This window comes from Ciona robusta, chromosome 9, assembly GCF_009617815.1.
Source record: "Ciona robusta chromosome 9, ASM961781v2".
NCBI lineage: Eukaryota > Metazoa > Chordata > Ascidiacea > Phlebobranchia > Cionidae > Ciona > Ciona robusta.
In genome coordinates this window covers 4,055,661-4,082,127 of record NC_143243.1, presented here as the reverse complement: position 1 = coordinate 4,082,127, position 26,467 = coordinate 4,055,661, and the positions used below count along the sequence as shown (strand labels likewise).

Sequence of the window (26,467 nt, the reverse complement as noted above, 5' to 3'; positions counted from 1 at the left end):
TTAGTAGAGCATTATCTGAAAAGTCGTTTTTGCGGAATTTATTTGACTTCATATTTCCGCATTTTCCGTGTCTTTGGGTTTAACTTCCGCAATTAGTCAATTAGTGGAGCATCTTTACGTTTGTCGTTTGTTGTTGTTATTTTTGCAATGTTTGGAATTTTTAAAAGGATACATTTCTGATCACTAAAATATTTTGTTTTATTTATGTCATTATGACTTTAGTTAGTTAGGAAAATTTTGTAAAATTATGTAATGTAAAGTTGAAATTTACCTTTTGCTTTACATGTTCTTAGCAACAGCCAACATATGATTGTCATTTTCCATAGATTAAATACATAAATTGTTATTATTATTACCAATTTTGTTGTTAACGCCTGCGTACATAGCCAATATCTGTATTGTTCTGTGGGTTCTTTTTCCTGCCTTTCTGGTATCTCACTGACTCACTTTAATTAATTATTTTTATAATATAACCACACACAGTGTAAGTTACTGATTTAGTTTAGTTTAGTAAACAAATAACCTTAAGAAATGTCATATGGTTACCCTCCTGCTGGGCAAGGCCAAGGCTACCCACCACAGGTAAGATGATAGATCCCATTATAGTGTGTGTGAGTCAAGTGAGTGTATCTATATTGCAGCCATAGCAATTCTAGACCATTTTTATCTGAAATAATAAGTGTTTTGCACAGATTATATTCTATTTTGTCTTTATTTATTAAGGTTTATTACAGCAATATTGATTACAAATGAACTGTGTCTGTGCGTATGGTATCGTTACAAAATTTCGGGTGAATTTCCTTAAAAAATGCCCAGATTGGCAGATTCTGTCAATATTACTGTATCTACCTAAGTACACTTGTGCACTAGCAACTGGGCACTAGTTATGAATTCTTTTGTTGGTGGAAAGTGGTCGGTAGTTATCAGGGTGGTCGGTAGTTATCAGGGGTTTGTGGTAGTAGCAGATAATTTAGGCGAAGGAGTTTTTAACAAGCACCAGCAACTGCATTTACTTTAGTTTGACGCTAAATTTGTTTATCGCATTTCAGCAAGGTGGATACCCAGGAGGACAGGGTGGATATCCTGGACAAGCCCCAGGAGCTTACCCACCGACTGGGGCACCAGGTGGCTACCCACCTTCTACAGGAGCACCTGGAGGTTACCCACCAGCTTCAGGGGCCCCAGGAGGTTACCCCCCAGCTGCTGGAGCTCCAGGTTACCCACCACAACAAGGAGGGTACCCACCTCAAGGAGGTTACCCAGGAGGTCCCCCAGCGGCCGGAGGAATTGGTGAGAATTGTATTTAAATATTTATACATTCTAAACTCAATGTTGTGATATTTCTTTACTATATGTCAAGTCTTGCAGCATGACATGTCAATGTGCCTGAAGTTTGGGAAGAAGTTGGCCCATTACCCCAACATTGTATTTAATTGCCCATTCTATTCTTTTTCGGTGAGGTCCTACACTGTGGCTTGCTATAGGACCTGAGATTTAAGCCACAAGTTAGCCGATTACTCCTGTTTTACTATTTACTTAATGTTGTTTATTGCTTTTTGAAACAGGTTTTGAAGGTCTTGCAGCACAAGCTGGTGGACCACCACAGCATCCAGCTCAGAACTATGGGCAGCCAGGTGCAATGCCTTATGGTGGTGGTGCTCCTCCACAGGCCCCATACGGTGGAGGTTACCCTCAAACTTCTGCTCCAGCCCCTGGCTATCAAACGCAGCCCAACTATGGTGCTCCACCTGCACAGCAACCATACGGTGCCCCTCCACAGCAAGGATATGGTGCACCACCCGCGAGTAGTTACCCATCAGCTCCGATGCCTGGTTCAAACCAACTGTACGGACAACCCCCTGCCCAACAGGCATACGGACAACCCCCACATACACAAGGTTAGAAAATAATGTTTAACAAAATGTTTGATCAAATCAGATGGACTTATATATCCTATACAAACGCCTTTTCACTTATTTAATAATCTGCAATAATTTTAGGGCCAATTTGAAGAAACCAAGTTGAAATCTGAGTTTCTGATCATATACAAAGTTCCAATTTTGAAATGTATCCGATATGTAAATAATTCCATCTGATTTGATTCTCACCTACCAAGCACTCTGTACTCGTTGCACCTTAGTTGTACTTTACGTTTACTGATAATGATATTGTATCGAAATTTTAAATTGCACTTTTTTTAATCTTGTGTGAAATTAGAAAGAGTTTTGTCTATATTTGTGTAAACTAACAAATTATGATTTCTTTTGAATAGTTTGTTTACCTTATAAAGTATGTGTATTTATTTAATTATTATAACCGGTAGAAGTACCTTAGGTGCTGTAGTTGTCTATATCATTAATTGTTAACCAGCTTCCTATTTAAATGTAAACCAAAGTACCAACATAGCAACATAGTAATCCCTCTGTTGGTCTGTACTTTAATGGGGCACCAATAAATTTAATGTAAATAAAATTCTACCAAACCAATTAAAAATTGCCGTAGGTAATATTTCTGTAAGGGTATGTTACTGCATTCTGTTATCAAATGTCATGCGTTATAAGTTACCAACTGGAAAAGTTTCGACTGACTAATAAATACAAAAGTTTTTCAAATATATCTATATTTCATATTTTTTGTCTACAAAGCAAGTTTTATGCTTATTTATGCAGATGCAAAAGATATTGTACAGAACATATAAATTTTTATCAGTAGTTGAATAGATCAATAGTTTATTAATATTGATTTAGCTTTGCCAAACAAACACCATCGTTCTATTCTAGTTATTTCATTTTTTAAATTAATAGCAGAGGTTCGAAACAAACGTAAAAATGAATGTCCAAAATCATCTTGCATACATTATATGCGTTGCATATAGATTTTCGTTCCCATTATATTATAAACAAATCAGAAAAAAACAAGTAATTGGTGACAGCATGGCCCATATCATGACTTTGGTTGACAATTGCATCAAACGTCCCCAGGCATTAAAAATGCACTTTGTTAAGACTGTACCAATATAATTGTCAGTTGTTTAAATACATAATACTGTAATATGGTCAAATGACTCAGATCTATACACTAATTATCAACCTATTATAATTGATTTGTCTTCTTCATTACTGTGTGTATGATAAAAACTATAGCTGTACAAACATAGTCATCGTATATTTTTAAATTTTTTACAATGTTTGTGGTGACATTGCAACAATGCAGTTGCCCCCATAGACAAGTAATTAAACATAGGAAACCTGATTAATTAATGTTTTTACGCACATTTATGTGGCCACTGAAACAGTAACAGCTGTCTCATGCTTAAAAATTGGGTGTGGTTTAAAAACAGATGTTGCCTTTGTTTTAAAAGTTGATTTGACATGTCAGTATGTCACTCTGTTACACCTATCGGTAAAAAGTTAATTCTAACATTTATTCTTAATCTAAAATTGTTGTAAAATAATAGAATATGATTATGTTGGTTTTTAGTACTTTAGTAGAAAATATATAATATCTCAGTCAATCTTAAACATAATATGACACAAAAGTATTATTTTGAATACTGTTATGTATAACCAACATAATTGAATTATGTAATATGTTATGATAATTGATAAGTATTCTGCATTTATGTAATATATAATTCAAATATACACAGTTATTTGGTACGTGACAAATGACAACATATCGCCCTAGGCAATTATTCAACGACAGAAATGAATAGTTTCCGTAACTGTTTACGTCATTCAAATTCTAAAAAAGCTTAAGAAAACGTTACAGATTGCTGCTAATGTTATTATCAAATATGACAGCTGCTTATATCTTTAAACTAGCCTAATTAATTGTAATAGGCCAATAGTGTTTTATATCTATTACTCTTAAAAGAAGAAGTATGTATAATTGGCTTATTATGTTTTAACATGCAGTATAATAGCATAATATGGTCGGTAATATCTAAACAAGTCAAAAGTGACAATAGTTTTCATTATTCAAATACTCCCTTAAATTATTTATTTTTTGTTGCACCACGAATTATGCTGTTGTTTTTATCTGTATGTTTGTTGTACCTTAACACTATAAAGAGTATTTAAGGCTCAGGAGTCTTAAGATCTTCACATACAATATCAGTGTTGGTGAGGTTTTACATGATAGATATACAGTTTAAATTCTTATGGATTAACTGATCATAAATTATCTGTAGCTGTATGGGGATCATGGGCAGTTATAATTAGACCAATATAGATTAGTTTTCTATATCTTTGCTGTAAAGGCAGCAATTGGTAGAGTGGACTAATATATGTATTTTACATGATATTACGCGATGCATAGCAAATTACTGCACGATTTTTAACGCAATACGTGACAGGAAATGTTAGTGCTAACACTATTTACAATCAATTATGCAGTTAAACGAATTAACACGCTGCAGAAAGAAGTTCAATTTTCTTTACAAGTATTTTTTTCAAGTATTATGGTATGGTGGTACAGTTGCAGGTTTAGAAGCTTTAGATACCAGGGTACCTTACTTTGGTTTGGAAGTACATTAAACAGTGACAGTTATGTTGTATGCAGTTTAGCTGTGTATAAAGTAATAAAGTGACAGTTTCACCTACTGCATCCTACTATAATATGTACATAGCATTTCAAAGATGCTTTTATCAACTTACATAAATATTTAATAAACATCTATTATTCTAGTATTATTTTGGAATTTTTTATCAAAAGCTATTGTAAAGTGACATTTGGACTGTTTGACTCCATTTTTCAAATGGCAGGTTGCAAGTTTTTTTATATTGCTTGTCACTGTTTACTGAAGTTGTATATTTCATTTAAAATGTGTTTAAACTGTTTCAACTTATCATTAAAACAGCGTATTAAAATAGTTAAACTATTACTTGTAGCCGCTTACTCTGGATCTCAATACGGTAAACCTGACAAGATGGCTCAACAATTAAGCAGTGGTATGGCAGCAATGACAATCAAAACCCATGGAACTGTCACTCCATATCCCAACTTTAATCCAGAACATGACGCTCAAGTTCTTAGAAAAGCAATGAAAGGACTAGGTAAGGTTATACCTTGGTTAAGTAGAATTGTATGTGTCAATGAGCAAGACACTTAACAGAAATTGTTCCAACTGAGACCTGCGGTCAATTATGGGTTGAATAAATTGCCTGCCGTACATTGCAGAAAATTTAGTTTACCAAAAAGTTACATACGTGCTAACTCGTAAGTAGGCACTAGAAATATGAAACAGAACATCCTTTTTTTAATGACTGCCACTACCCCGCCATGGCCTCATGCGAGGGTATATAAGTTACATTAATTCATTCAGTTAGATAACACCACAGTTAAAAACAAACAAACATTTTGTGTGTTTACCTTCATTTATAAAACTTATCTAAATATCAATAGGAACTGATGAGAAAGCAATTATTGAAGTGATTGGGAAACGAACAAACAAGCAAAGACAGGAAATCAAGATAAAGTACAAGCAATCATATGGCAGGGTTAGTGTATATAATACATAATTGTTTCTTGTATCTATCTGCTTATCCACCTTTTAATTCTTGACCAAAGCTTAACATTTGAAAAAAGTATGAAAAATATAAATTTAATAGGTTAGTATGCATAGTATATCCCTAGGTAAATTAACAATGTGTTTCCTGTTCCTTATAACTATGAGTCACGTAGGATATTATATTGTCCAATAATTACTAAATTCACAAGTATTCACACTGTTAAATTAACTAATAGTCTGGTTTTTATTAAAAAAATTATTAAAAATTGTGACTTTTCCATGATTTGCCAGACTGTCATTTCACACTTATAAAGACGACCTGAATATGACGTCGAAACATTGATTCGCAAAATTATTCCAAAAGTACCTAGTACAAGTATATTATGTTAAATCAGTATATAATATAGACTGTTATGTTCGTATAAACTAACTAATATGTAATAGTGATAATTCTCTAAAGAAAAAATATTGTTTTTTATTATGTATGGTCTTATTTCTTACAGGATCTCGTCAAAGATTTCAAGTCTGAAGTGAGCGGCAACTTTGAAGATGTTCTCTGTGGGTTGATGATGACACCGCGAGAATACGACGCATATTGTTTGCGCAAAGCAGTATCTGGTGTTGGAACAACTGAATCGGTATGTTGATATTGTGTTTGAATGTGGGCGTGTGTGTGTCCTTGGGCACTTAATAGCAGTTGCCTCAGTGGTCTTTTATGGGTTATTTAAATTGTTAACAATACAATAAAAAAGCAATAGTAATGCAGAAAAGGCACCCTCAGTGTTACACATGTGGTAACTGGTAACCAAGCACAAATTTTGGTTTAATGGGCCTATATATTTTGTTTAAATCCAAACAGTTGTTGACTTTAAGATAACATTTAGCATATTGCCAGCACGAAACATAGTGTAACCTATGTGCCAAAATGACAGTGGGAATCTTTAAAAGCAATGCTAATGTATGCAATATGCAGTATACCAATAGTGATTGACTAAATATTGCTGGCAACAATAGATTCAGCCAAATAAGAATACAGTTGAGCAGACAGATACACATACAACTAATACTGTACTGATAAACTCAGATGACCTCAAACCAGTTTTCCTAACTTTCAATAATCATGTTTTAACCTACAGACCTTGGTTGAAATCCTGGTGTCTCGTACCAACCAGGAGATCAAGGAGATTCAGGCAAAATACAAAGAACTTTACAAGGAGAACCTCGAGAAGAGGTTGGTTAGCGAAACAAGCGGTCACTTCAAGAAACTGTTGGTGTCTCTTAACAACGTACGTATATGTGATGGAAAATTTGATCATATGGGTGATAGTGATAGACCAAATCTGGTTTAAATCACAAGTCCTAAAAGAACCTCCCCAATACAGAATAGAGTTCTACTTTTCCGTAATATTTTAAAAGTATTTTTTTTTCTGTTGAAATTAGAACAATTTTCCTGATACAGAGCCACTAATATAGTTTAACACACTGTGCTTTTGAATGGTTTAAATTTCTGTGTTTAAAATCGAATAAATTAAGGAATAAGAATAAGTTAGTGGAAAAGGGTAGTGTTAATTATGCTCCAAGTTGGTGCTCATAATATGATAAATCATAGAATGTGCTATTTTGAAAGGGATAAAGTATTGTTAAGTATACTCCGGTGCTCAAAATATAAAAAATTGACAACAAGCAGCTGGGAGAAAAGATAAAGTTTAAATACAAGAAACTAAAATATGTATTAAGTATTGTTTTTTTGTGGAATAGTTTTTGTGCTGAAAATACAGTAAAGTAAAGAACATGCAGCTAGAAACGGAAATAAGTATTCCTTATTCCTAATGATCTGTGAATTATCTTTCAGGCATGCAGAGATGAAACTTCACATGTGGATCACAACAAAGCTAGAGAAGATGCAAACAAACTCTACCAGGCTGGTGAGAAGAAGTGGGGAACAGATGAAAGCACGTTTAACATGATCATGGCATCTAGGAGCATGGCACAACTTCGTGCAACATTCGAGGAGTATTATAAGGTATGGTTTTACATCAATTATGTTAGAGATTTGAAAAAAAATATATGTCATTCTTTTTCTTATTTTTCATTGTTTGTGCAATGTTTTCTACAAGGTATAAGAGTCTTGTTTTTTTTATAAATAATGGAATATACAAAGCTTTTTGGGTAAATTCTTAAATTGTCATGGTCTGTGCATTTGTGTTTTTTTAATAGGTCATTCATGTTGTAACGTATATCATGTACGAATTGGGTTTCTCACTCAATTTTTAAGTTATGAATAGCGACGTGCCGACGTGACTATCTTGTGACCTGCGCATAAGTCTGCGCCTCCCACGCTAGTTTCAATTGATTGGTTACAAGTTGACCAACGTCTTTGTTTACGTCTGTAATGAAGCAGGACTCACGTACGCTTGTGCTTGCGTCTTTGACTGAAGTGAAGTCTTTGACTCACGTCTCAATGCATATCTTCCTCTCGCATCATGTGGTTCACACACCAACACGCAATTTTACAATGAATTATCCTGTTATGATATATCATGAACATACATGTGTTATTACTGAACATCACCAAAGGAATGGTTATACTGTAACCTAAATGTAAATGTCACAACGTAGTGGGATCGTAGAATATCTACATTTGACTTATGTGCTGGCAAATGCTTCTGGTTAACAGAAGTTTATGAAAAATGTGAAAATGTTGCTTAAACTGTATGAAAGAATAAAACTTATTGTACATTCCATAGCAGGGCAACGGCAGTTGTTATTACACATGTAAAATAATCGATTTCTTACATGCAGATTGCCAACCGAGACATCATTAAGTCGGTAAAAGGTGAATTCTCAGGTGACGTTGAAGATGGAATGGTAGCTGTGATAGAAGTAGCGAGGAATCCTGCTGCTTATTTTGCAAGGAGACTTTATGAGTCTATGAAGGGAGCTGGTACCAAAGATCATATACTTATCCGTGTGGTGGTGTCTAGATCAGAGGTTGGTGATACTAAATAAAATAACATAAAGATCCCTCTTAACAACATAAATGACAGGCACAGTAGTCGCATGTGGAGCACATTTTTTCAAACATATGAAAGCAGTCTTTATCGTGTGTTATGTTTGTGACCAGCCCTTATCGTGTGTTATGTTTGTGACCAGCCCTTACCTGAATAGAATAGAAATCCACTAAAAATAAACGCCTGCAATTTCCCATATTGTATCTGAAATATTTTTATTGTAAGAAAGCATCTCTTAATACAGTGGAATTTGTGCTTAAATGTGGCTGTGCACTTCTAACAAGGTTATACCAATTTGAGCAAAGAGTTGTATAGACTCTTACTATATATTTCACCATTAATACCAGTTAACCTATATTATTTCTTAAGGTGGATATGGTTGAAATTAAACGTGATTTCCAAGCCATGTACAAGATACCTCTTGCCAAGTACATAGGTGATGATACTGGTGGAGACTATAAGAAGATATTACTTACCATTGTCGGACATTAGTTGTTTGATGTATCATGTTTGCTCTTATGTAGATTTATAATTTACAAAATTTTACCAAAAATGACTGGCACTCATAATTTTAGCGTATATTCTTTGAGTCATTTCATTCTGATACGTGCACTTTTTCATAAAAAATTCTGATTTTGTGTTAGTGTAGGTGTCAATAATTATGTATCTGTAATCTGGTATCTATATTGCAACACTAAGTGTCTTTAACCCAAGAAATAATAGAATTGTCTCTGTTTAGCATATATGTACTAAATGGTAATGCAATTAGTAATTTCTCAACAGTGCATGGGGTCTTTAATGCTTAGAATGTAAATACATGCAATTATATGTACTCTACAAAGAATGAAACTTTTTATAGATAAAACAAGAAATAAGTGAAAAGGTGGTTTAAATTCATTAGTGAATGTAGGTTAGTGATAATCAAAATGTTTACTAGAAAATCGGCTCAACTTTAAGGATGATTGTTTTAACAACATGATAATATTGGCATTTGGGTAATTATCTAATATACTGAAACAGTAATTATGCAATGCTTTAAAATATCATAGCGCTAATAGCTTTACTTTTAAGTCTGGCCTTGGCCTAGCGGATCAACTCTATTTCAAAACCATTGTTCCTTTCTCTCATCTTTTCTAAGGTAAGAATTTCCCGGGAACTTTTGGATTTGATTTTATCGTGCAGTACTTGTTAATGTTATAGAGATTTTATGTGGAATTTTGGTGTAAAACCAAGGTTTTCTTATTACTTACGGTTCTAGTTTCAGATATATCGTAAAACAATGCAATTTGATGTAAGTAACTGCACGCCATTGCGGCATGGGCGAGTCCAGACATTGTTGAACGAATCGTCATTAGCGTCATCACCTTCTTTACAAATTCCTGCTTCACCATTCATGAAGCATTTAGGATTCGGAACTGGTATGTTACAGTTCTTCATTCATTGATGTGTTATTGTGTATGTTATGTAGTGAAAGTATAGTCATTCATAATTGTTCTTAATGTATTAGTTGTGGACTTGTGGTACATGATACTGCCCATGAATAAACATGACCTACCTAAAATGTATTGAGTACGTGATGGACTTAACAGTGTATAATGCCAAACTAAACAAAATCCGGTCCTGGGGTCTTTATAATCAATACAGCAGCGATAAACCTTAGCAAATCGGTTTTAACCCCTCACACCTAAAAAAAATTGTTAAGGTATTTAGGTATATATACAAAACAAACTTTAAAATGTAATCTATTGTACGGGACTCGAACCTGGTAGTAACAAAGCAACTGGATTGAAAGAATAACCACTAACTGTTACTTCACAGAGCCGATGTTAGTAGACTGAACGAAAGAGCATATTATATACCAGCTAACAGGGCTAATCTAGAAAAGATGTTTTTACTAGTGTTTTTATATATTTATAAAGGTATTTTTAGTATTTCAGTAATTAGTTTTACATCTATTAAAACTTTGTATAGTATTTTTGTGCGTTTTTCCAAAATTTCAAGTTTAAATATTTACCGCCACTTAGCAGGATTTTTTGCACATACTTCTTCCCGTAGTCGCATCTAAACTATATCAGTATGATTTATTGAGTCTTTTTATCCAGGTGTGAATGTTTATTTGATTGAAAGATCGCCACGTCAAGGCCAGTATAGATCACCGTGGGCAATTAAGAAGATAAATAAAAAATGCGGTGGGAATGAAATGACCTACATAGAAAGGTTACTGTTTTTATTTAAAGTGTTGTTGTTTATTTTGAGGGGCATTAAGCAAAATTTATCAAGGTGGTAGTTTCGTAAAAGCCATTTTTCTTTATATGTGATAAACACTGGCACTGCTATATTTTTAAATTCTTTAGTAAGAGCAGCATTTATCATATGTTTTATTGTTTTTGTAGTAGATTTTATATCACATTTCATTAATTAGTTAAAATGCCCCTAACTGTACACTAAGATTCAATCAGACTTAGCTGTTTTTTTTTGTAAAATATTTACAAAAAAGGCCAACAAGACTTCTCTTCCAGGTTAAAAGAGGAAGCGGCCATCTTAAAAAGTCTTCACCACAAAAACATTGTAGGTTTTCGAAGCTTTACAAAGTCAGAGGATGGAACTTTGTGTTTGGCGATGGAGGACGGAGAGAAATCTTTATTTTCTATGATTGAAGATCGAATGTCAACAGAGACTGGTGAACATAAGTCTAAACAACCTATTTAATCTTCAGTATCCATGTTAACATTAAGTAATATAGGCAAATATTAGGTATTGGTAAAATGGTATTTATTAGCAGATGTGCCTATGTAAATGTTCTACAAACTTGGATTTTACTAAAAAACTGCATAAGCATGAATTTTAAAACTGTTCAGCTTCTGCAGCAAGGTTGTCTAGCATTTCTAATTTTTGAATAACCCAACCCTACTAGTATTAGTCCCTAGTAGTCTTACTTGTATTTAAACCAGCATCACAATTCAGGACCGTTTCCAGTTCAATGCATTCTTGAAGTTGCTGCCCAAGTGTCAAGTGCCTTGGCTTATTTGCACAATGAAAAGAGAATTTTACATGGAGATTTAAAGAGTGCTAATATACTTGTACAGGTAAATTACTAGATTTCATTTTTTTTGAATGAATGTAATTATGTAACTTACTTTATCCTCGCGTGGCCCAAACATGACAGTCGTGTTCATACACCTCGTGTCAGTTTACGAGCTACCTTTTATGTTACTTTGTGGGTGATATTTTTTGGAGCAGATTTCTTCATTTATTTTATGTATGACTGGTAATTTGGACAGCCCATTAATGACCACTGGGTTGAAGCAACTGCCGTTAAGTGCCCAAGGACACATACGCTCACAGTAGTAGCACGACTAGCACCAACAAACCTTGAATCCATTACCTCTGGGTTACAGGCAGACGCTCTAACCACCTTTGCCACAGGTGTTCTGTTTCATGCACCTGTGCCCGCTTACAAGCTACCGCTTAAAGTGACTTTGTTAATATTGTCAGGGTGATTTTGAAGTCGTAAGAATCTGTGATTTTGGAGTTACAATTCAACTTAATGAACTCCTTGAAGCTTCAGATCCAGAGGCACAGTATGTGGGGACAGAATCATGGTGTTCAAAAGATGTAATGGACGGTATGTTGTGTGTGATGTTATTGTTGTCATGGGATGGTACATTATTAGTGTAACTGCAAACATTAAAGATGCCGTCGTGCAAAGACTGTTGTGTACTTTGTTTGATATAGTAGGGTGGGGGAAGATGGGACACCTTAAGCGCATAATATCTAAATGTCTTGATCGTGTTTTAAACAATTAACAACGGTCTAAGGGAGTCGTGAGGATATGCTTTTATAAGTCTTTGCGTTTCTTTGTTTACTACCAAACGGGACGAGAAAATAACCTACTATAGTGTAAGTAGTTTTAGCCTTAGCGTGATTTTAGACTGTTATTTGCTGCTTATTTTCTGCTATTTGCTGTTTTAATTAATTTGATCTTCCTTACCGTATTTAAAGACATAAATGATATTTTATGTTCTTACCTATTCCTACACAGGGGGTGTCATAAGTGACAAAACTGACATCTACGCATATGGGATGATACTGTATGAGATGTTAACTCTTGTGATTCCTCATATGCATGTCTTCCCTGAGGAAGAAGATTTTAGCATCACAGAAGAGTTTGAGAGGGAATTTGAACAAGCAGAGATTGAATATCAAAACAGTTTGGGTAAAATTTGGTTTATTTAATGTTTCATTTGCTGCACTGATATATTAACACCAAAACTAAATAGGCACAATTTTAAATAAAACTTGCTGTGTTACAGGAACAAGGCCTCCATTACTAAATTACCAGTACGACATTGCGTACCAGTCTGTTATTGAATTGTTCTGGGCTTGTAGTCAGTCTGCACCTGAAGATCGGCCTTCTGCAGCACAAATTGTTGAAGGTTTAAAACAACACACAGAAATTGAATCCTACATTGCAATGCCAGATCCCAAAGGAAAGCTGGAATTTTAATCTTTTATTTCTCTTGCCACCGTTGTTGTGTTTTAATGTGCTCTTTTAAAACTTCATTGCCATGTATGAATAAACCACATATCTAAAAAAAATATCAAACAAAATCGAAGTCATCTCGTTCATCATTGTACTCTCTTATCTTCTCTCTTATTTTAGAGGTTTCTTTCCAAGTTACGAAATCTTCAAGACTCCTGTGTAAGGTAAAAGGAAAAGTCAATTATAGCCTCTATACCTATTTACCCTCCTGTTGCAGGGCAATGATAGTCGTTATATAATTAACAGGTGTACTATTTTAGACACCTTGTCCCTGCTTTAAATGAAACTTGCTGTATTCTCTCATGGCCAGAAAATGACAGCCTTTATAACACAAGTGTATTGTTTGTTTCATACACTTCATGCATGCCAGCTTATGAGTTACCACAAATGTAACTTTGTGGGTGCTTGTTTTTAATGGGATTTTTTTGTAAGGCAGACAATTTGGCGACCCATTAGTGACCACTGGGTTAGGGCAATTGGCCATTAGGTGTCTTGCCCAAGGACACATATGCCCACAATGGTAGAATCAATGAGCCTTGGGTTCGAAGCATGCGTGCTAAACAACTGCAAGGGTTGAATTAATATAACATAATTTTTTATTGTAATGTATGATTGACATTTTAGACAACCCAGAAGGGACCACTGGGTTGAAGCAATTGGCATTAATTGTCTGGTTAGTGTTATTGTACCTGCTAACTAGAAATGCAGGGTCCATGATAACATTGGTACCAACTCTCACATCTGGTGTAATATAGTTAAGAAATTTCCAGGAACAGTTGCTTAGATTGATAAACTATTGTTTAAGTGGATAATGTTATAGACAAACTTTAATAAGCTAGCACAGTGCTCTTCAACCGGTGTGCACGGTGCACCAAAATATACCTGGGGTGCACCAGTACAAAAGGGTATATAAGGGTGCATCACAAACTTATTTGAGTCTTGTTTTGTCAAAGTTTTGAACATTTTTAACAAATTTAGCCACTTTTCTTTAACCGCAAACCACCCGTTCCTAATGATTTTGATTAGCGGTGCTTTTTCGACTAAACAGTAACTTATTCTCGTACGCTTTTCTCCTTGATGACGTTATTAGTTTTACGTTAAAGCAAACAGGGGTGCATGAGTTTGTTGCAACAACTTTAGGGGTTCATTAACCCAAGAAAGGTTGAAGAGCAGTGAGCTAGCATATTAAAGTATTGTAAATATAAATTTTAGCTGTTATTTAACTGGATTAGAAGTTATATACAAATGTAATTTTTACAATTCCCTACAATGCAGAATATATTATAAAGGATACGTCCTTGTTCTATATAAGTTGTTGCCATTTTAAGAGTTTCAGCCATTCGTAACTTCACCATAATAACCGGCAACCTTCTCCGACAGAAAGACGAAGCAGTTATTTTATCAGCGAGTACAAGATTTTCTTTCGTTGGAATTATTCCCATTTTGTATAATTTTTCCAATAAATCCGCTGTAGATTTTACTCGAAATGGATCTTTTGGATCTAAGTCTTTTATCTTCCGACATATTGTCCGCACTTCCCTGCTTAGCTTGTTGTACCTATATAAACAAATTATTAACTTTTCAGCAGTAGTGAAATATTCTCGTCACAGATTAGGCTGGTGGAAAGTGTTAGAGGTTGGTAGTTAGGGGGCAAGAGCTAGTGGTTATAGGGGTTAGCGGTTATATGGCATCACAGTCATAGAAACACCGAGTACACCAACTGAGGCCACTTTGTGTCCACAATCGAGCAGAAGCGGTGACTTTCGCAATGAGTTTAAAGGAATCTGTTAAGTTTTGATTGTCTTTTGTTCGTGGGAAATTGTAAAAAGCTTATGTTTATCTTACAGAACATTATTTGCAAAAAATAAAATTACAATTAAATAACTAAAATGTCACAAAAAAGATTAAAAATGCATAAGAACCTATTACTGCGACCACAAGTTGCTTTTATTTTATGCATATGTCAAGATCATGTATTACTTACGCGGTGTAATGCTCCCGTTTTTGTATTCGGTATTTTCGCATTACTTTAACTTCGTGTAAATTGTTGTCGGACTCCCAAGAGAAAAAGTCAACTTTTTTGAGCAGCTTTTTCTCGTGAAACCTTAATTTCCTCATTTTAATTTTATTTAAATGTCTAATTTAGTAAAGTGTATTAACTCGTCTCTGCAAATATATTAACAACATAATTTACTAATGAAATTTGAGGTAACACTCAACACTTAATACTCCTTTATTAGTAACTTGACAGTGACGTAACGATACGATAACGATAGCAGAATTTACGGCTCAATGCGTGCCGAAACATGGCGCATCCATCTTTTATACAGACGAGAGTTGTGAGAAGAAGGGAACACGTCTATGGTGGCCCAGTGTTGCCACACGTTTTTTATCTCTTAACAATAAAAAAAAACAAAAAAAAACGAAAATAAAATTGAAAATGAAAACGAAAATGAAAACGAAAATGAAAACGAAATTGAAAACGAGATTGAAAACGAAAATGAAAACGAAAATGAAAATGAAAACGAAAATGAAAACGAAATTGAAAACGAAAATGAAAATGAAAACAAAAATAAAAATGAAAACGAAAACGAAAATAAAAATGAAAACGAAAATGAAAACGAAATTGAAAACGAAAATGAAAACAAAAATAAAAATGAAAACGAAAACGAAAATAAAAATGAAAATGAAAACGAAAATGAAAACAAAAATGAAAACGAAATTGAAAAACGAAAATGAAATTGAAAACGAAAAAAAAATGAAAATCAATTTCGCTTTTCGCGTCGTGGCCGAGGAGTGCCAACGAAAAAAAAACGAAAATGAAATTCAATCGCGCCGTGGCCGAGGAGTGCCAACGAAAAAAAAAACGAAAATGAAATTCAATCGCGCCGTGGCCGAGGAGTGCCATGTGCAGTGTTACCGTTGTATTTCATTTATACTTACCACATTGGATTGTACGTTCTTCTGATAAACAATAATGATGTATAGTTAGGTGTATCTACAATCTACATTATGTATTTACTTTATTGAGTTATTTAGCAAATACACTTTGTAAAATTCTACACTTTGTAAATGGATAGCTACCTGATCACGGCATACCATTACGACATGACTGTATTTTTTGAACCCAATATACATTAGTACAATTAACGCTGTACTATCAAAATACTTTATTTCGACATGGCGTAAGAAAAGGCGGTACGGTATTCCTTTATCTGGTGACCAGCAAAAATTGTGGTCTCAAAATGTTCCTTGGTCTCACTGATACCCGCTATATATATAGTTTTTTTGAACAAAGTCGAGCGTTCGTTTCGTAAATTAATTTTAACAAGCGAAAAGAAGCTTCGTCGCCGTAATTCACCTGCAATGCGTAACCATTTGTTACGTCTAAATAGCAACATATGACGTCACAATAAGGATATGTTACGTCGAATATGGCACATTATATTCTTGTTTTTCGCACAGTTTTGTGTTGGTAAAACCGCAATATATAAAAAGACTAACAGCGATTTCACCCGAGGGAATTGCTTGAATATGACGTCATTTGATTCAGTGATGCAATGCAAAATAACGAGTTTACGTACTGATAATTTCACCGAGTTTTATTTGCTAAATAACTCAATAAAGTAAATACATAATGTAGATTGTAGATACACCTAACTATACATCATTATTGTTTATCAGAAGAACGTACAATCCAATGTGGTAAGTATAAATGAAATACAACGGTAACACTGCACATGGCACTCCTCGGCCACGGCGCGATTGAATTTCATTTTCGTTTTTTTTTCGTTGGCACTCCTCGGCCACGACGCGAAAAGCGAAATTGATTTTCATTTTTTTTTCGTTTTCAATTTCATTTTCGTTTTCAATTTCGTTTTCATTTTTGTTTTCATTTTCGTTTTCATTTTCATTTTCATTTTTATTTTCGTTTTCGTTTTCATTTTTATTTTTGTTTTCATTTTCGTTTTCAATTTCGTTTTCATTTTCGTTTTCATTTTTATTTTCGTTTTCGTTTTCGTTTTCATTTTTATTTTTGTTTTCATTTTCATTTTCGTTTTCAATTTCGTTTTCATTTTCGTTTTCATTTTCATTTTCATTTTCATTTTCATTTTCATTTTCATTTTCGTTTTCAATTTCGTTTTCAATTTCGTTTTCATTTTCGTTTTCATTTTCGTTTTCATTTTCAATTTTATTTTCGTTTTTTTTTGTTTTTTTTTATTGTTAAGAGATAAAAAACGTGTGGCAACACTGGGCCACCATACACGTCAGCCTCCAGGCTTACCGCCAGTCACACATAACGTAACTACAGATACAATGTCTGGGTATTGAGCATAGTTCACACACAATTTACAACGATAAATCCTGCCAGCAGCCACGCATCTTAATTAGGAAACGGCTAGGAAATTGTGACAGTTTCCGTTGTCAGGCAATATCGGTACGTGGACTCACACAATATCATTAAACCAGTAAACATACAACATCGGTAAGCGTGGAATTACAACGGTAACATTCTTATCGCCCGCTTTCACACGTCGATCACTACAATAATAATAATTGAATGCTAGTTCTTGTACCAACTTCATCACTAATACTGTAAATAAAACCTACTTAAAATTACTTAAATTGCTTCAGTTTATGGCTTTGACAACACTGCAAAATAGAAATTGCCACAGGCATGCATTGAGGATTTAGATAAAAAACTAAACATGTGGTACTGAATGACATATTTGACATTGTATGAACAATGAGAATGAAGTAACATTTACTTTGAAACACAAGTTTGTTCATTAAAAATTACATGATGTTGAGGTTAAAAAGTTTGACATAAAAAAATAAGTTATGGTTGTTTTAAAACAAATTTGAAGGGTCAGCACGATGTTATCTAAAGACTAAACAGTGATAAAAAGACACTTGTTAAACATTCGAAACTAAACATAAATGGCAAGGTGAAGTTACATGCAAAATAACATATATACATATTTACATTGTAAAGTCCCATTGCCAATTTGTTATTCTGGTTCAGCATCAGTCTATGTGCTGTTCAACCAGTCTAATTATTTCCCACTGAACCTTAAGGTATTTTTTATATTCCATTCTGTTAAAGTGAGGTATTAAACTCATTGCAAAATAATAACCCTGATCTTGGCCGGCTGTGGACTTCGACTTAAGAAACTCCAAAACTGCATTGTCTATTTCAGCTTTTTTGTCTGCTTTTTGTTTTCTGTACAGATCTTTTTTTGCTGGCATATCAGAGACAGGGGTTTAACTGCAAACAAGTTCATTGCTTTCAGAAATTTCAAATCCTTCTGCTGGTATTGCTTCAATATAAAAATCTTCTGGAGAAGGTTGTTCATTGCAGGTGAGGTCAATATCTACTGGAACAGTCGCTGTTGGTGTAGCAATGGACACATTTCCAGACATGCTGTAATAAAATCAAATTGAATAGCACATATATTATTGACTCCAATCCCAATGTATACATGTATTATATACCTCCTGTGTTTAATAAATGGTTGTAAGAAAGACATTTTGTCTGCCAAATACCATTGACGTTTCATTGATGTACCTGAATCACTTTGCCCAACTTTATTTTGTCTTAAATTTTGTGCATATGTGTTTTGTAGAGTGGTCCATTGCTTTTTACATGTATTCACTAAAAAAATAAAGTAATACATCCATGACAAACACGAATACATGTAAATATATTTAATTAATTAGAAATAAACTTACTATCATATCCAAAAATCTCGGGTAAAATAGTAAAGAAATTGCACTAAACGAACGTTTCTACCGATATTAACAGTGAAAACCGAGATTAAGCACGAGGCAAAAGTAGCGCACGCACGCTCCAGTTTCATAAAACTTGCCTTTTGCGTGCCTTGTCGCATTGGTGCGTATCGAACAATAGAACAAACAGCGTTCCATCTGGAAAGCGCTTTGTTTAAAGCATGACTAAAGGCGACTTTGCTTCATTGGTGGAAATTCGCCCTAACACCAAAAGTGCGAATTACCATAGGATACATATTACTTCTGTTAGAAATATATTTCATGCATAACCAAAACTTAAAAAGCTTTATCCCTAAAAAGGCAGTGTTTTGTATATACCACTTGCAGTTAAAAACAAATCCCACAACTATTAGTAAACGTAATATATTTTTATCGACAGAAGTCAATTTATACAAAGGAAGAACTAATAAGATAACAAAATAAAAATTGGATGGTTGAGATAAGTTGTCCAAATGTGTAAAACAACAAAATCAATCAATAGTTCATTGCTAAACAACAGGATATTGTACAGAGAAGAAAGTGCTTATAAATGCAACTATTATATACTTATATGGGGCAGTACTGTTTGTATATTCTTGGCAGTATTGAAATAAATATAAACACATTAAACTAAAATTAACACTTTTTATGCAGCGAAGCAGAGAGTATTTCTTGTTCATACTAAAAAGTAAAGCACTGCAAAAGAAAGGTAAATGAAACAGAATATGCCAGACACGAAGAGAAGTTTTTGTACAATTTTATGCTTGCAGCAAATTACTTCATGACAAAGTTTCCCAAAGCTCTGAAACATGAGGTATGTTATAATTATACACTTGCACTAATTTAATTATATAATATTTAACTTACTCTCCATGTCAAAACTTGATTCCTCTGCATCACCCCTTTCAATATCCTTGGATTTCAACCTGGGCTTTGAACCCTGTAATAAGGAAGTTCATTTAATCTTAGTATTACCAGAATGAAGTAAGAATTATAGTTCAAGGACGCTTCCAATTTTTTTCACTGCACACACAGGCACCAAACAAAAAACATATGATGACCCAGAAAGTTACATAAGTGGTAATTCAAAAGTGGGCATGAGGGTTATTATAGGGACTGTCATGCAAGACAATCAAGCTTAGCAGTTAAACACGACGCATGCTAGGCCTATTTATTGTATAAACATGAGTTAGTTGATGGATTAATTTTGAGTTTGTCCGCTGGTCAAAGTTAACAAACTGTTTTCTATTTTGTATAAACTTGTTTTTTAGACGGACGACACAGTTGGTACTTAAGCCCCAAACACGATAAAAAGAAAATATAAGTTTACGTTTAACCGTTATCTTTTACCCGACAAATACAAAACATGTGAAAAATGTGTTTTTTGTTGAAATTTTAACAACCTACAAAATGAATAAAAAAAATAGGCTTCCCTTGGCTGAAAAGTTAGTGAGTCTATTCATAGATTACTGACAAGTAATTTATTTTACAAAACTCCAGGACTGTACCTAAAAAAAGCAAACTCTGGTTTAATCTAACACAAAAGATTGCTGGTGATCAGTACTTGTTTGTTCAACTCAATAATATTTTAATGATTGGTATTACAGGTTAAAGTTATAAACCCTGTATCTTATAGTTAATGAACATTGGTTTTCAAACTAGCTACTTACAATATTTCTATGAGTGAAGTATTCATCTGGTGAAGAATCAGTTGAAACATGGAGAATGTTCATGTCATCAGATATAATGCTGTCGTCTGAATAATACCTTCATAGCAAAATACAATGGTAAATAAACATACATATTAAAATGTATAAGTTGTTGCCAGATGTAATAGTGGGAAAGAGATATTCTGCCGCTTGTTTTTTTTATCTTAGAGGAGTGATTTTTTATATCATATTTCATATGAATCATATGCCATACAGCAAGACATTATCTGGGGTTGCTGTTAAATGTCTTTGACATTAAGTTTAGCTTACCCACTGCTGTTATTTATCTTAACACATATTGAACAAGGTATTGGTGAACGACCAGGCCCTCGTGGAAAAGGTTCTTTTTCTTCTTTAGATTTCAAATAATTTCTTTTGGCCCCACCGTGCACTTCATTGCGTTCTCTGCTCCATATCTCATGATCAGCTTGTATCTCCATTGCCTACGGGTGTAGTGTGTACATGACATTATAGGATGGAATTGGCAATCATAACCAGAAAACGTTTACTCTGTTCCAATAATATTAGCTAGTTCCGCTGTCTTTTTTACAGCAGAAAAGTGATAGAAAAAAAGAAAATATTCATGCAGACAATCTGTAAATATCCAAATAAAGGACTGATATTTGGCCAACGGAAATTTATTGTGCTCTAGTCATTACATCCAAAAATTAATGTTTGTATATATACTTTTATAAAACTCAAAGCTGTAAACACTGAACATAGTATAAATGGTCTTTCTATGTATCAATTGACGAAACACAAGCTGTGATAAACTATTATCTCTCCGTTTCTGCTGTAAAACTCTTATACCTCCTCACAACATTTTCTACTGACTGATGCTCTGTGTTTCATTTTCCTCCATAGTTTTTCTCTCTGTGCAAGAAAACCTGGATACAAGTCTCTCCATTCCTCACCAAGCGCCCAAGGAAATATCTCATATTTAAACTCTTCTTCATCTTCCGCCATATCGTTTGCTAAATACCTGGGTTTGACAGGAATAAGTGTGTTTATCCTGTGTTTAAACATCACTACGTGTCCATTTTCAAAGCAAAAATGCGCAAACCCCCCCTTTTTTAATTTCTAAATGCGCCTCTGCCAGTAAGCTATTAAAGCCAAAAGATGAAAAGCATTAACGTTGCTTAATGTTTAACACAAACAAACATTTTTCATTCAAATATTATGTTAGAAAATACAACAGCTATATTCTATATGGATAAACTTACAGTGCAATAAAGAAGTTGATAACATTATATTCTGAAACATGTAGATGAGCTCTCTTGAAATAAGTCAGCACCATTGCAAGCAAATACTTGTCAGATATTCGAAAACAAGAATCCAGTGCCAAAAATTCTTGTATGGTATTATCCTCTGCGTGAAATGTATCGTGATCACAATAGTTCAGGCTGCATGTTTATCTCATAAATTACTAACCAAACAAAGAGAAAAATGCATCAATTTCATTAATTGTAATATGTAAGCATGGTTTTGTAACGTTCTTTAACTTCTCCATGCTTTCTTTTGATCTTTTGGTAGGTACACAAATATCATGCTTTGCTTCTTGGCATTTACCCAACCTAAACATTTATAAATTAATATCGCATAAACTTTTCACTGCTTAAATACTAACGGCTATGTGCACTATGTCAATATTCACTACATAGTGGAGATAGTGAATATTGTGGACATAGCGGACATGCACTAATTAAAGGAAATGAATACTAACCTGCGTTTCTTAGACTTGTGTTGAGAATTTGATAAATATAAAACGTATTTGGTAACAACCTGATTACTGTTCATTTTTGACATACTTCTTTTTGTTAATGATATTTGAACGTGAGCTTACTTTTATAAAATATGAAGTAACAAATTCTGTCAATTTTAAACGTGCTCAGATAATGAAAAAGTAACAGACTGTAATTTCTTTTTAAAACTTGATTTTGGGGGTTTGCTGTTTTCCGCCAAGATAAAATGGCGCGTAATTTAAATCCGCCTTTATTTATCATAGAAATTTAAGGTGCATTAGAATAAGAAGTAAGAGCCATAACCCCTACATTAACAGTGAGCACTACTAAACAGGTGTTTAGATAAAGAGTGTACGAATAACATATTTTATAGTGTTATGTCTAGATTTTGTCGATACCTTAATACGTGGTTATTAAATTAAAAGTAAAGCGGCCTTGATGAAGTTAGACGTTGTAAAAGCAGGGTATGAACGTATGAATTGTATTGTTGTGCGTAATAAATTACCATTGTTGTTGACTGGGTAACTGACAAACAATTGGTAACATTTCCGTGTTTATAACTCGAAAGCAAAGGAGTATTTTGCAACAGAACTAAGGGCCTTATGCAAAAGATACGACCTACGGAATACGGAAAAAGAATACCCCAGGTAGAAATGCAACAAAGGGCTGAACAAAATGCTCGATTTGACCAGAATAAAGCAGGAGGTGCGGGAATATGTGGTTTATTATTATTGGTTTTATCGTGTCTAGTTATGATTCCCTTCTTTCCTTTTGCTATTTGTGCCTCCGTAAAAGTGGTTCAGGAATATGAACGAGCGGTGATATTTCGGCTTGGCCGTTTGGTCTCTGGAGGGGCTAAAGGTCCAGGTATTTTCTTTGTGATACCGTGCACTGATGAATACCGCAAAATTGATATACGCACGAAGTCTTTCGACGTTCCTCCTCAAGAAATTCTAACAAGAGACAGCGTAACCGTAGCAATGGACGCCGTGGTTTACTACAGAATATTTGATGCTACGATGGCAGTTGCTAACGTCGAAAATGCCGATGGAGCGACTCGTCTTTTGGCACAAACAACGTTAAGAAACATGCTTGGTACCCGAAGCCTGTCAGAGATCTTAACAGGCCGTGATCACATTACCCACGAAATGATGGAACACTTGGATAACGCAACGGATGCCTGGGGAATCAAAGTGGAACGCATTGAAATTAAGGATGTTCGTCTTCCAATACAGCTACAAAGGGCAATGGCCGCGGAAGCCGAAGCGTCAAGAGAAGCCAAAGCAAAAGTGATAGCAGCTGAAGGAGAAATGAATGCATCGATAAAGCTTAAGGAGGCAGCAGATGTTATGTCAGGTTCACCTAATGCAATGCAATTACGATACTTGCAAACCCTGACTACCATAAGTGCGGAAAAGAATTCAACCATAGTTTTCCCGCTTCCAATTGATATGCTTAGTACCGCGTTCAAGAAGTAAAAAGTTAAGAATTTACCAATTTAAAAACTCTCTTAATTAAAAAAATATTTTGTTTTAGTAGTTTAGATACAATAAACACATTTGCAAAGTACATCAGCATTATACAGTTTTATAGCAGGGTGGGAGAACACAGAATACCTTTAGCACACAATAAGGTGGAGGAGACGGTGTACCCTGCCTTACCACATATATTGCCCAATATTTCAAAAACAAAATTACATGGTGGATTTGGCGGGATACCACGAATCAGTTATATTATACCTTTATTAATTAATAAGAATTTTAAAAAATACTAAAACACACGAGGAGTTATTTAGCGATTCGCACAACAGGTTTATTTCTACCAGTTCGAAACCACACGGGGTAAGACGGGAAAGTTTAAAATTCATGTTAATTTTATTAAAAAATTATATGAATGAGTAAATGTAACTTACTTTATTCTCGCTTGGCCGGAAAACGACAGTCGTTATAACACGGGTGTTAATATACCTCGTGCCAGCTTACCAGTTGCCATGTCCTTTGTGATGGGTGATTATTTTGTGGAACTTTTTTTATTTTTTTATTTGTGGCTGATTTGTCAACCCATTAGTGACCCCTGAGTTGGAGCCATTGTCGTTAAGTGTCTTGCCCAAGGACCAGTGGCGCAGCCAGGAAAAAAAAAGGGGGGGGTTTCAATCGCGCCGTAAGGCGCGAAAAATTTTTTTCAAAACCCCCCCCCTTTCCGCTTGAAAACCCCCCCCCTTTCTTTATTCTGAACCGGAGAAATCTCGGACACTAATTTAGAGCGATATAATGTTTCTTTATTCTGAACGGGAGAAATCTCGGACACTAATTTAGAGCGATATAATGTTTCTTTATTCTGAACGGGAGAAATCTCGGACACTAATTTAGAGCGATATAATGTTTCTTTATTCTGAACGGGAGAAATCTCGGACACTAATTTAGAGCGATATAATGTTTCTTTATTCTGAACGGGAGAAATCTCGGACACTAATTTAGAGCGATATAATGTTTCTTTATTCTGAACGAGAGAAATCTCGGACACTAATTTAGAGCTATATAATGTTTCTTTATTCTGAACGGGAGAAATCTCGGACACTAATTTAGAGCGATATAATGTTTCTTTATTCTGAACGGGAGAAATCTCGGACACTAATTTAGAGCGATGTAATGTTTCTTTATTCTGAACGGGAGAAATCTCGGACACTAATTTAGAGCGATTTATTGTTTCTTTATTCTGAACGGGAGAAATCTCGGACCACGTTGTGGGAAAGTTAGCACGCGACGTCAAACATTGAGGTCAATATTGGGGACAAAGGAGATAAAATATTGTTAAATATTCTTCTGGAGATAAAATATTGTTAGATCACATTAAAACTTCCCCGCGTAATGCAACCTACATTAGTTGGCAAGTCCAGAACGAAATTATTAATTTGTACGAGAGCAGCATTCGGCAATGCATCGTGAACAAGGTGAAAGATGCGGCCTTTTAGTCAGTTCTAGCAGACGAAACTAGCGATGTTTCGCTAATCGAACAACTGTCTATTTGTGTCCGTTATGTGGAGGTGGCCAACGACAATAAGCCAGAAATTAGAGAAGACTTCTTGGGTTTTGTGGCTGTGGAAAATATGTCAGGACATGCGCTTGCTAATTCAATTATTGAAACGTTAAAGATATGGGGGCTGAAATAACTTTCTGGCAAAATAAGTGGAAGAATTCAGACGTTGACAGCCTGCCAGTAGATATTTTAACTTCATTGGCTTCCGTTAATCCTCAGTTCTTTCCAAATATACATACACTTCTGAAAGTAAGTAGCGCGTTATTTCTTTTTCGTTAAGTGACGTTTATCCACGAACGATTTGTATTTTTTAGATAATAGCGACCCTTCCTGTAACAACATCATCGTCGGAAAGATCGTTTTCAAAGTTAAAACTGTTGAAAACATACCTTCGCAGCACAATGGGACAGGAACGCCTAAACGGTCTGGCATTGCTCGCAGTTCATCGGGACGTTAATATCGATTCTGACGAAATTGTTATGCAGTTTAGTCAGCAAAAAGCAAGAAGACTAAAGTTACTTGTGTAAACGTATTCTTTGTATACAAAAAACATTTGATACTTACGTTATCGCGTAATAAAAATCTCGTTTTCGTTAAAGGTTTGCTGGTTTCGTTGGTTTAAAAACGATATTATCAGATTTCAGAAGCATAGTCCACAGCCTCGACGTAGTGCATGTTTTAATTAAAACGAACCTATACGTTTTCAAAGTCATAGCCGCATAAAAAAAATTTGTAATTCTCAAAAAAAAAAATTTTAATTTTCAATTCTCAAAAAAAAAAATTTTTTTTTTTTAAATATATTTTTTTTTTTTTATAAAAGGGGGGGGGTCGCGACCCCCGAAACCCCCCCCCTGGCTGCGCCACTGCCAAGGACACAAACGACCACAATGGTAGCAGCGTCGAGCCGTGAATCCATTACCTAACGTTTACAAGCAGGCGCGCTCACACTTTGCCACGGCGCCGGACTGTCTATATACATAAAAAATAACACGAAAAAATATTCAACGCTTTGAAAATCAAATCTAAACTCTCTTTTTCTTGCGATACTGGCAAACTTTTTAACATGTCGCTTTTATTATTGTATTAGTAACAAAATTAATAATAACTATTAATAAAATTAAAACATTCGCCACAAACTGGGTATT

At 34.5% G+C, this 26,467-nt stretch overlaps 6 protein-coding genes, 1 long non-coding RNA gene and 1 pseudogene across 10 annotated transcripts; 5 read left to right on the top strand and 3 right to left on the bottom strand.

Annotated features, from left to right (window-relative positions):
* Nucleotides 1–423: 423 nt before the first annotated feature.
* On the top strand, nucleotides 424–9,372 carry LOC149731117 (annexin-B12-like). The gene is made up of 10 exons (XM_089884874.1): nucleotides 424–582; nucleotides 1,050–1,290; nucleotides 1,566–1,898; nucleotides 4,893–5,057; nucleotides 5,407–5,501; nucleotides 6,016–6,150; nucleotides 6,649–6,798; nucleotides 7,365–7,535; nucleotides 8,315–8,503; nucleotides 8,893–9,372. Exons 1-10 carry the CDS (start codon nucleotides 532–534, stop codon nucleotides 9,013–9,015), a joined length of 1,653 nt encoding a protein of 550 aa, XP_089741000.1. The 5' UTR covers nucleotides 424–531; the 3' UTR covers nucleotides 9,016–9,372.
* Nucleotides 9,373–9,520: 148 nt separating this feature from the next.
* LOC149731116 (lymphokine-activated killer T-cell-originated protein kinase-like) lies at nucleotides 9,521–13,134 on the top strand. Of its 2 annotated transcripts, XM_089884887.1 has the most exons (8): nucleotides 9,521–9,661; nucleotides 9,782–9,941; nucleotides 10,626–10,740; nucleotides 11,043–11,203; nucleotides 11,488–11,609; nucleotides 12,019–12,148; nucleotides 12,566–12,739; nucleotides 12,837–13,134. In XM_089884887.1, exons 2-8 carry the CDS (start codon nucleotides 9,803–9,805, stop codon nucleotides 13,028–13,030), a joined length of 1,035 nt encoding a protein of 344 aa, XP_089741013.1. In that variant the 5' UTR covers nucleotides 9,521–9,661; nucleotides 9,782–9,802; the 3' UTR covers nucleotides 13,031–13,134. The 2 variants fall into 2 exon arrangements, with proteins under 2 accessions (XP_089741013.1, XP_089741014.1); XM_089884888.1 differs by lacking the exons at nucleotides 9,521–9,661; nucleotides 9,782–9,941 and adding an exon at nucleotides 10,336–10,442.
* LOC149731115 (U3 small nucleolar ribonucleoprotein IMP3-like) lies at nucleotides 13,020–15,259 on the bottom strand. Its single transcript, XM_089884895.1, has 4 exons — nucleotides 15,051–15,259; nucleotides 14,361–14,623; nucleotides 13,756–13,807; nucleotides 13,020–13,221 (listed from the first exon to the last, which is right to left on the bottom strand). The coding sequence occupies exons 1-4, from the start codon at nucleotides 15,182–15,184 to the stop codon at nucleotides 13,125–13,127; spliced, it is 546 nt and encodes a 181-aa protein (XP_089741021.1). The 5' UTR covers nucleotides 15,185–15,259; the 3' UTR covers nucleotides 13,020–13,124.
* A 2,424-nt stretch (nucleotides 15,260–17,683) lies between these two features.
* LOC149731114 (uncharacterized) lies at nucleotides 17,684–19,074 on the bottom strand. Of its 2 annotated transcripts, none has more exons than XM_089884114.1 (3): nucleotides 18,937–19,074; nucleotides 18,563–18,722; nucleotides 17,684–18,491 (listed from the first exon to the last, which is right to left on the bottom strand). In XM_089884114.1, the coding sequence occupies exons 1-3, from the start codon at nucleotides 18,992–18,994 to the stop codon at nucleotides 18,332–18,334; spliced, it is 378 nt and encodes a 125-aa protein (XP_089740240.1). In that variant the 5' UTR covers nucleotides 18,995–19,074; the 3' UTR covers nucleotides 17,684–18,331. The 2 variants fall into 2 exon arrangements, with proteins under 2 accessions (XP_089740240.1, XP_089740241.1); XM_089884115.1 differs by having other exon boundaries at nucleotides 18,800–18,939.
* On the top strand, nucleotides 18,947–20,213 carry LOC149731113 (uncharacterized). Its single transcript, XR_016385643.1, has 3 exons — nucleotides 18,947–19,069; nucleotides 19,490–19,649; nucleotides 20,107–20,213. It is a non-coding gene; the product is annotated as an uncharacterized LOC149731113 (long non-coding RNA).
* Nucleotides 19,206–22,492, bottom strand: LOC149731112 (speedy protein 1-A-like). Its single transcript, XM_089884113.1, has 8 exons — nucleotides 22,268–22,492; nucleotides 21,976–22,118; nucleotides 21,768–21,912; nucleotides 21,355–21,526; nucleotides 20,815–20,987; nucleotides 20,506–20,602; nucleotides 19,703–19,775; nucleotides 19,206–19,637 (listed from the first exon to the last, which is right to left on the bottom strand). Exons 1-8 carry the CDS (start codon nucleotides 22,348–22,350, stop codon nucleotides 19,615–19,617), a joined length of 909 nt encoding a protein of 302 aa, XP_089740239.1. The 5' UTR covers nucleotides 22,351–22,492; the 3' UTR covers nucleotides 19,206–19,614.
* An 83-nt stretch (nucleotides 22,493–22,575) lies between these two features.
* On the top strand, nucleotides 22,576–24,394 carry LOC149731111 (stomatin pseudogene; annotated as a pseudogene). The gene has a single exon (XR_016385642.1). The product of XR_016385642.1 is annotated as a stomatin pseudogene (transcript).
* Nucleotides 24,395–25,332: 938 nt separating this feature from the next.
* LOC149731110 (52 kDa repressor of the inhibitor of the protein kinase-like) lies at nucleotides 25,333–25,920 on the top strand. The gene is made up of 2 exons (XM_089884116.1): nucleotides 25,333–25,571; nucleotides 25,637–25,920. The coding sequence occupies exons 1-2, from the start codon at nucleotides 25,440–25,442 to the stop codon at nucleotides 25,847–25,849; spliced, it is 345 nt and encodes a 114-aa protein (XP_089740242.1). The 5' UTR covers nucleotides 25,333–25,439; the 3' UTR covers nucleotides 25,850–25,920.
* The last annotated feature ends 547 nt before the right edge of the window (nucleotides 25,921–26,467 follow it).

Coding starts and splice junctions, on each gene's coding strand:
- LOC149731117 (XM_089884874.1), top strand. CDS start 532: ATGTCATATGGTTACCCTCCTGCTGGGCAAGGCCAAGGCTACCCACCA. Junction 1,291..1,565: donor CCCAGCGGCCGGAGGAATTG/GTGAGAATTGTA, acceptor TTTTTGAAACAG/GTTTTGAAGGTCTTGCAGCA. Junction 1,899..4,892: donor ACAACCCCCACATACACAAG/GTTAGAAAATAA, acceptor TATTACTTGTAG/CCGCTTACTCTGGATCTCAA.
- LOC149731112 (XM_089884113.1), bottom strand. CDS start 22,350: ATGTCAAAAATGAACAGTAATCAGGTTGTTACCAAATACGTTTTATAT. Junction 21,913..21,975: donor TGCATTTTTCTCTTTGTTTG/GTTAGTAATTTA, acceptor CATTTCACGCAG/AGGATAATACCATACAAGAA. Junction 20,603..20,814: donor AAGATAAATAACAGCAGTGG/GTAAGCTAAACT, acceptor TTTGCTATGAAG/GTATTATTCAGACGACAGCA.
- LOC149731115 (XM_089884895.1), bottom strand. CDS start 15,184: ATGAGGAAATTAAGGTTTCACGAGAAAAAGCTGCTCAAAAAAGTTGAC. Junction 14,624..15,050: donor AAACGGGAGCATTACACCGC/GTAAGTAATACA, acceptor TTGTTTATATAG/GTACAACAAGCTAAGCAGGG. Junction 13,808..14,360: donor AACTTATATAGAACAAGGAC/GTATCCTTTATA, acceptor ATATTACACCAG/ATGTGAGAGTTGGTACCAAT.
- LOC149731116 (XM_089884887.1), top strand. CDS start 9,803: ATGCAATTTGATGTAAGTAACTGCACGCCATTGCGGCATGGGCGAGTC. Junction 9,942..10,625: donor GCATTTAGGATTCGGAACTG/GTATGTTACAGT, acceptor CTTTTTATCCAG/GTGTGAATGTTTATTTGATT. Junction 10,741..11,042: donor GAAATGACCTACATAGAAAG/GTTACTGTTTTT, acceptor CTTCTCTTCCAG/GTTAAAAGAGGAAGCGGCCA.
- LOC149731110 (XM_089884116.1), top strand. CDS start 25,440: ATGGGGGCTGAAATAACTTTCTGGCAAAATAAGTGGAAGAATTCAGAC. Junction 25,572..25,636: donor ATATACATACACTTCTGAAA/GTAAGTAGCGCG, acceptor TGTATTTTTTAG/ATAATAGCGACCCTTCCTGT.
- LOC149731114 (XM_089884114.1), bottom strand. CDS start 18,994: ATGGAACGCTGTTTGTTCTATTGTTCGATACGCACCAATGCGACAAGG. Junction 18,723..18,936: donor TGCGACAAGGCACGCAAAAG/GCAAGTTTTATG, acceptor TTATTTTTTTAG/TGAATACATGTAAAAAGCAA. Junction 18,492..18,562: donor CCATTTATTAAACACAGGAG/GTATATAATACA, acceptor ATTTTATTACAG/CATGTCTGGAAATGTGTCCA.